General features: G+C 34.6%; 1 protein-coding gene across 1 annotated transcript; it reads right to left on the bottom strand.

The window, feature by feature from the left end:
• Positions 1-6,513: 6,513 nt before the first annotated feature.
• Positions 6,514-8,638, bottom strand: LOC120135068 (heat stress transcription factor B-2b-like). Its single transcript, XM_039151429.1, has 3 exons — positions 8,357-8,638; positions 7,652-7,990; positions 6,514-7,560 (listed from the first exon to the last, which is right to left on the bottom strand). The coding sequence occupies exons 2-3, from the start codon at positions 7,913-7,915 to the stop codon at positions 6,853-6,855; spliced, it is 972 nt and encodes a 323-aa protein (XP_039007360.1). The 5' UTR covers positions 7,916-7,990; positions 8,357-8,638; the 3' UTR covers positions 6,514-6,852.
• Between the last annotated feature and the right edge of the window lie 323 nt (positions 8,639-8,961).

Here is an 8,961-nt window from a genome sequence, read left to right as displayed (position 1 = left end):
CGGCTTGATTAGGTCTCGCCATTGCGAAATTAGGGTTCTTTTTCTTTTAATTTAGTTTGTTTTGCAGCTTATAATTTCAGTTTAAAATGGAGAGAGAAAAATGATAACTTAGTTTGGAGCAGTCATGAAGCAACAGGCCCTTTTATAGAACGGTTTGTTTGGAGAAGAAGACATTAATTTTGTTTTTATTTATTTATCTATTTTTATTTTAAGTGTTTTATCCATTTTTTATTAAATAGTTTCTTTAAAGATCTAACAGAAAAATCCGAATATGAGACTAAATAAAATTTTAAATATTTATTTTTGATAAAAAGTAATTTAAACATTTATGAAAAAATAACATAATTTAATTTAAATATTTACTTTTCAATTAAACTTACTTTTTTATGTTTTTTTTGAACTATAAGATATGAATTGTTTTTAAAAGAAGTTTTAGTTAAAGCTGATTACGGCATTTCTGTTTTGTTTGGTATAAACACGAAATTATAAATTTTAGGGTAAACTATGTATTCAGTCATTCGATTATATTTTTTTATTCTGTTTTGATCGTTGAATCATTTTTTTTTTACAAAATCATGTCTACCGTTGTATTGTAGTTCCTTTCTTATACTTGTTGCTAAAAATTAAATAGAACCGTTGAACGATAATACTGTCATTAAGGTGGTGTTTGTTTTTGTAGAGGTAAAAGGTCTGCAGTCTGCGGACCACATCTGCAAGCATCTGCAGTAAAAAAGGTGGGCCAAAAGTCTGCAGTCTGCAAGAAGAAGACTGTTTGTTTTTTAACGTCTGCAGACTGCTAAAATGAATTGAAATATAAATAAACTGATTTTTTAAACTTAAAAGAGTTTTGCAATATTGAAATTTAAATAATTTTAATTTTACAATACTGAAATTTAAATAATCCATACAACTACAATAATAAATTATTTAAAATAAATCAATCCATATTTTAAAATAAATTAATTCATATTAATAAATTATTTAAAATAAATCAATCCATACAACTACAATAATAAATCAATCCATATTTTAAAATAAATCAATCCATACAAATAAATTATTTAAAATAAATCAGTCCATACTAATAAATTATTTAAAATAAATCAATCCATATTTTAAAATAAATCAATTCATACTAATAAATTATTTAAAATAAATCAATTCATACAACTACAATAATAAATCAATCCATATTTTAAAATAAATCAACCCATACTAATAAATTATTTAAAATAAATCAATCCATACTAATAAATTATTTTAAATAAATTATTTTAAAATAAATCAATTCATATTTTATAATAAATTATTTTAAAATAAATTATTTTATAATAAATTATTTTAAAAAATTATTTTAAAATAAATAACCTTATTAAATTATTTAAAATTATTTTAATAAATAACTATATTTTATAATTGTTCTTGAAGAGGTTTGAAGACCTTTGAAGACATAAAACCAAGTCTGCACCAAGAAGAGCTCGCGCAGACGTTTGAAGAGCTTCTGTCTTCTAAAAAATAAACAGTATGCGAAGCCTAATGTCTGTGCGACACAGACATAAGTGGTTTGAAGAGATTACACAGTGAAAACAAACTCCACCTAAGTCTCTTGTGGAAGAAGGGGCCAATTTTGGTTTTTGCATCAGTATGCACATGCAACAACCACAACTATTTTCACCGTAAATTGGATGATCATGACAAAAGAAGGAAGAAAAACAATTATAAATATACGCAGAGCCATTTAAAAACCATGCAAGTAAACCTTGATGTTTTTCGAGTCAACAAACTCGAACACATCGATCTTTAGAGACCCTGTAGACGGAACTTCAGACCTGCACTTCCCTGACTACATTACAATGCAACATCAAAGACCATATCTCTGACAACAAGTCCTATGATCTTTCATATAAAAAATGGTTGCACCAAGTTTAGTCCCATTGATGTGGTCATTCATAAGTCCATTGTACGGTAAAATCCCAGCTTCAAGTAGTTCATTCTTAACCGCATATGATTCTCCATAGATAAGTAAGATGATGAAGAGAATGATGATGTAAATGAGAATGGAGATGAAGGGTTTAATCGAAAGGAAGAAGATGGTGAGATTTTATTGAAGGGAGATGATACGAGATCCAGTAGTGGGATACAAGTGTTGATAAATAAAAGGGGCGGATGAATAATAAGAAAAAGAAAGGGAGTAAAAGAATTGAGAGAACTTGGAAGTACGTATTACGAAACTTACGGTAACATCTATCGGTGAATGTCTAATTTATTATAAGTCTAACGTTAGTGATCAAATCGTTAGATTTTAAACATCGTTAGGAAAGAGAAAATTTTACCCAAACATGAGTGACTTTTTATGTAATTTACTCTAAAATTTGTTTAATAGTTTGTCGGAATTGTAAGATTAAGTGAGCATTTGAGTGTTTGACTGGGAAAGTTCGATTTGGAAAAATCAACATATACACCCTTTATTTATTCCATTGTTTTGGTATATAGTCGGAAAACTCATTATTTCGCAATTACTGGTAATATTATAATATTATTAATATGCACAAAATTTATGGGAGTCGTCTTCTCTGTGAGCTTCCCCTTCTTCTCGCTCTCTGTTTCAATCTCTCTGCAAATGCATCTGATGAATCCTTCCAAAACCATTATTTCTTTTACTTATTTTAACTTGTTTTGAGCTGTAGAAGACAAGAAACTATGGGCAAAGCTTCCAGATGGTTGCGCAGTATTTTCGGCCTCAAAAGAATGGACGCCCATCGACAACCTTCGTCCCCCAAACCACATCATAAAGACAAACGCCCTTGGAGCTTCGTCAAATCATACCGTGCAAAGAGCCCCTCCTTCTCCTCCTCCGCCCCTGCCGCCGTAGACACAAACAGCAGCAGCGGTAGCAGTTATGTGAAGTTGGCTTCGTCGTCGATAGACGTTGATCATCAACAAGACAACAACAGAAGGAATATGTTGAGGTAGTGGATCCAAACAAGCACGCCATCGCCGCGGCTGCCGTAGCAGGCACAACAGTGACGGGACTAACCAGTGGCAGTGACTTGTGCGTTCAAAAATCGGCGGATAACGTCAGCAGCAGCGAATCGCGCCGGGAAATTGCTGCGGTTATGATACAATCCGCATTTCGTGGATATCTGGTAAAAAAACATATTACGACCCCTTCTTCTTCCTTTTTTCTGTTTGTTTCTCGTCATTAATTTTGATGAGAATTTTCCGGGATTTACGAACCGAAATTCCGTGGCGTCGAACCTTCATCCTGTTTTCGTAAAAACGAAAGCGGAAACATTTACCCTTATTTTTTTCGATCCTATAAATTGGGGGAACTGTATTTGTAATGAATAGGAAGCAACGCTAAGAAACTGATTTGTTCCATTGCTGAATTTGGCTATCTAAAACCACGTCGTTTTCTTGTCTTGTCCTCTTCACCGGCAATGAAACCTACCGATCAAGCTTCTGTTTTTATTACATCTGAGTTGTCTCCCGTGAGCAGGGACAGGGCGAGCAAGTGTCCACGTTGAAATCAGATTTTTTTTATATTAATTATTTATTTTATTAAAAGTATCTATTCTGAAATTTTATTTATGTCAATTCAGTAGTAAAATTTTTTGTTATTAATATATTTGTGTCTACCTTAAAAACTTTTTCTAGATCCGCAACTACTCATGAGCCATGAGCAGTGCTGATCATTGGTAGAGTCAAGTCGGATTCTTGATATATTGGAATTCAACTCGGAAATTAAATTTTTTTTCACTCATTATATTCGAGTTTAAGATAATTCTATCCTACATGAAATTCGATTCAATTTTTCACTCCACCTTTTAGAAAAACTTGATTAATTAAGGTGAAATATTCGTATCTACTCATAGGTGCATGGCATTACGTAAAGATGTCGTTAGCATGCACTGCACTGGGTTGCACAATGAGCTCCCCTCCCAAAAAAAATGGCATGCCCCCCTTGTTATATCCGGCAAAGTCATCTTCAACCTTCTCCTACTTTAGAAAATTCGCATCCCATTTCTATGGTCATGACGTTTTCAAGCATTTGGTGTTGGTGGTGCACTGAATTTACTTCGTGGGGTTTTGGGTGGTTGAGCAATTTGATTATCTTTCTGGGTTTCTTCGAGTAGACCATTCATTGATTGTATGGTAGAGCATTATACAACCACAATTAGTTGGGTAAATCATCTAATTTGGGGTGTTAATCAAATCTTGGATTCGTTAATCCATTGATGAATGTTTGTACGTTGTTGCCGTCTTTATTGTTGAAAGCTCGAAAAGAATGCTCCAACAACCCCCTCTTTAGTAGCTTACCATATTTGAAGAATGAACCCAATTGTCTGCATTTTCTCAAAGACTTTGAATGTGATGGAGCTTTTTGTTGAAAATTCTGCACCGAAAGTGCATGAAATTTGTCAAAAAGGATGCACCAAATGAAGTAAAAAATGGGCACCGAAAAGGGTTGTAAATTGTTGAATTTTTGGCATGATAAAATCATAAATTTAGTCTTTATACTTTAAGATATTTACAAGATTAGTCTTTAAGCTTCATCCCAAATCATTATAGTTTTTCTCAATAGAGAGTTTTCTTGAGAGTTGTTTTCTCCTTTTTATCAAGAGAGAATTGTTATTGTTTTCTCCTTGTTAAATCGAGAGAAGTTGTAATTCCAATTTTCTCATAGTGAAATTCGTCTACTTTTGTCCATGTTTTTTACCATATATTATTTAGGGATTTTCGACGTAAAATTTATGTCTTCTTTATCTTCATTTTTATTTTTTCAAATTATCAGTTACCGTATTCCGTAACACTTTTTTAAGAAAATGGAGAACTGGGTTGAATCTTCAGGTTAATGGGTAGTTGGGTTTTCTGCTTGAAGGTGTGGGTCCAAAACTTTGGAAATATTATGGTGGTTGCAATATTAATGTGTGTTCCTTAGGGTTTTTTTTTTTACTTTTTTTTTTTGGAGGTGGTTTAAAAGATTGATGATAGTTGGATTTGTTGCTTTGAATTGTTATGTTGGTCCGACTCTTTCTCGGATATCAACATGTTCATTAATGGTTATATTGCTTTGAAAGCTTAGGTACTAAAACGTATCAAAACTGATGGTTTATGTATTAAATGCGTTAAGTTTTTAACATGAGGTTATTAAAATGAAACAAAAACTAAACATTACGTATGATTTTGAAAAAAAATTAAAAGTTTAAGTACTAAAATAGACAAAACTGATAGTTTAATTACTAAATGAATAATTTTTCCTAAAAAAGTGTTATACTTTGAGGAATTTTAAAAACTAAATAGACATACTACTAAGAAAATGTTTTTAGCATTCAATAAAATAATCATTTTGATTTTGATTTTTGTAATTACTTTCACTTTTAACGTTTTAGATAAAATGACCGTTGAATGAAATTCGTTAATTGACTATCTGTTAATATTTGTCGTTGATGTGTCATATAACATTCGTCTAAAGTAATGATATGAACATGTGCACATGTGATAGTGTGACACGTGGTACGAGTACATAAGTGGTGATTTAATATATGCCATATATTCAAAGTGGTGAGGTGATACATAAGTGATGATATAACATATGTCATGGTATCAAAATGATAATATGACACATTCTATACGTAAATAAGTTATGATATGACATATATTATTTATGCAAAGTGTTGACACGGCATATTCTTTTTTATTTATTAATTTATGATGTTTATAAGTGATGATGTGATGCATGATATCTATACATATATATATGAATTCATGAAATTTTAAGAGGATAAAAATATATATTAAATCAAAAATATAAAAAATAAATAAAATTTTAAAATTTTCAAGTACTGTCCTTCCGTAACCCCATTATTGTTTAATGTTTTCAAAGACTCGTGATGATTCTTTCAAAACGCTATGAAAAGCCTTTCGTAAATCAATTTTTGAAGTGGTTCCAACAGAGTATAATCCACAATGTGTCTTCCTCGGATAAAATCACTTTGATTAAAAGCTATCATTTGAGGGAAATACCCTGACAACCTCTAACTAATATTTCTGTAATACTCTTATGAAAGATAAGCATAAATTCCTTCACCATATCCATTAGGGTTTTCAACATTAAAATCCAACACAATAGATGTAGCATTGAAAGCAGACAAAAGATTCGGACTGGGGGAAGAAGAGCTTCAACCAAATCATCACCAATGAAAAATTCAATACTATCCAGTTCAATTGTCCTTAGTGGTCCAACTATGTCTCCTTCAATCCTTGGCATTGGTCTATACGTGTTAAAAAGAACATTTAATCCCATCGTCAACCTTATTATATAACACCGTTACATGCATGTGGATAACACACCTATCGTTATCATGCAACAGTCGGACTCGAACAATTGTTATTGGGTAATCGTACCCTATAAACAAATAAAAAATATATAACCTATATTGAACAAAAAATACTTATTTTTTTTATTAAGCATTTTTCAAACAAATGGAACTGAGAAAAAGCTACCCAAAATCCAACCTCTGCCAACCTAATGTTAATAAAGACTTTAAATACACAATTGTACAAATTAAGGTTTCGGTCTTAAATGGATCAAACCGAGAATTTGACTTTTACTTCATCCGGTTCCTTCGTTTTTGTTATCAGAAAATGGTTCTCGGGTCAACCCGATTTGATACTCGGTGTTCTCTCCCTTGTATGCCTAGACCCGGATCCAAATCCGAAGAATCTCACATTGCAGAACGCCACCGCCACGTTCCGGGTTCCGATCACGTGATTCCTCGAAAAACGCTCCTGTCGAGACCGTGCTCCTTTCACCCATTGACATGCAAGTATAAACGACAGATCTGTGAATTACTTCCCGAGCTCCAGCCACGTGGAATCCTGATCATCCGTCTTCCCATCCAATGGTTCATCTTTAACCTCAGAACCAGGCTCAACAACCAGCTGCTGTACTTGATTATTGTCCTGCTCCTCACCCTCTCGTCTCATTCGCTTTACCCCAATGGAAACTCCGAACAACTTCGGCGTCACATCCTCCCCAGCCTCCCCTTGCTCCCCATCCTCCGTCTCCATCGCCGCCTTCGAACCACCATCCTCCATCTCTCTTGCCGGATCCCCCGCCGGCAAAAGATCCAACGCCTTCCCTTCCCCCACGCTCTGGTGATTCTCCGACTGACCCGAAGCATAGTTCGACACCAAAGCGAATATGCTGTTACACAGTCCCTTCAACCGAGTCAACTCCTGGTTCAGCTGTATGTTTTCTTTCCTAAGCCTGTCGTTATCCTCTAAAAGCTCCGGCATCGTTGTGCAACTCGTGCTCCGCTGTAGAGCGGTGGCGACTGGAGGCGTGCTCGACAAAACAACCTGCTCCTCCCCCGAATTAGACGGTGATGCTGATACTTCGGTACAAGGAACCGCCGCAACGGTCACCGTCCCGGAAGCAGCAGCAACGGTAACAGTTATTTTCCGGCGCTGTATGTCTCGCAGAAGCCCTTTCTCGCCTCTTCGAAAACAATCGTTAGCGAACTCCCATCGATCCGGCACTACCTTCCTGAAACCCTAAAATAACAAGAAGAATATATATTCATTATACTTAGAAAAAAGAAAAAAGAACTTGATTAAGCTGATTATTATTAGCCTTAGCACTTACATATGTGTTTAGTTGGCGGACGAAGCTAGAGAAGTTATTATGTTTGAAGTATTTAGGGAGCAAATCACCAGCGAACTCAGCAGGGCGCCAAACGATGAAACTCGACCCGTCGTCATTCCATGATATCAACTCATCAATGGAAGGATCATCAACAAGTTGATAGGTTTTGGTAAGGAACGGAGTAGGTAAAGATCGTTGGGACTCGATAACAGTACCGCCAACGGCGGGGGACTCGCCGGGTTGGTCGGCCGGTAATGATGTCATGTGGCTCGGCTATAAGAACCGAACCCTATAAAACAGGATTTCTCCGGCTATATAGATTCGTTCGGCGTGCCTTAACTGGTCGGTAAATAAACTCAAATTAGATTAATGAATAAAAAATAAACAATGGAACCGTTTGGTATCCGAGAAAGTGCGAGAAAAAGAATTAATACTCCTCTACCTTCGATATTTCTAGCTAAAAATATCTAGCCTAGCATAACTTATTTCAGTTTCGTAAAAACATTAACACAATTTCCAGATACCATGATCAGTTTCTTGATCATGTAATCTTTTTGACCTAAGTAATAATTATAAACAAACATTTTAACATCAATTCATTTGTTTCTTAAATCATAAAGCATACATTAAAAATCAGAGTCTTCAAATCTAACTGAAAATAATTAATAAGATATTATAGGAGTATTGAAAGCTAATTATTCTTACCTGAAAGGAAGCGAGAATTTCAAAGCAACCAAACAAGAAGTAAGAAACGTAGCTCATTCGACCAGACAAAGTTGAACCGAAAGATTCCAACGCCGTGAGCGGAGTAGAAGACGGCGCGTCGACTGCGAGGGATCGGCCGTTAGGTTTTGTGGTTAGTTCTAGAATGTTCAGGGTGGAGTAAATGATAAGGGAGAAGGCAAAGAAAATAAGAGAAATAGTGGGTTCGAGAAGGAAACGGAAATAAAAAGATTTAATAAAAAAAACAATAATTTCTTTTTAGAAAAAGTGAAAAAGATAGACAAGAGGTGCGAAGTACGTGGGACCCACGCGCACACTGCGAAACAAAATGAAGGCGCCAGAAGCAGAAGAGTGCCCCTTCTTTTTTTTTAATGTTTTACTTATCGTCTTCGAGAAACTTCCCTCCCTTCTTTGATCCCGTAGTAGTCCGGTAAAACAGTAAACAGTAAAATTTTGTATTATTGCATCCTGACCATGTTGTCTGTCTCCGTGTCGGAATGGGAACGGTTGTCGGATTTTATATCAAAGATATATCACGTTAGACCTGTGCTATGGCACAAAAAAAAAAGATTGAAATTCGGTTTAAT

The sequence above is a fragment of the Hibiscus syriacus genome, unplaced genomic scaffold (genome assembly GCF_006381635.1).
Source record: "Hibiscus syriacus cultivar Baekdansim isolate YM2019G1 unplaced genomic scaffold, ASM638163v2 tig00110602_pilon, whole genome shotgun sequence".
NCBI lineage: Eukaryota > Viridiplantae > Streptophyta > Magnoliopsida > Malvales > Malvaceae > Hibiscus > Hibiscus syriacus.
This window is presented reverse-complemented; position numbering and strand designations above follow the sequence as displayed.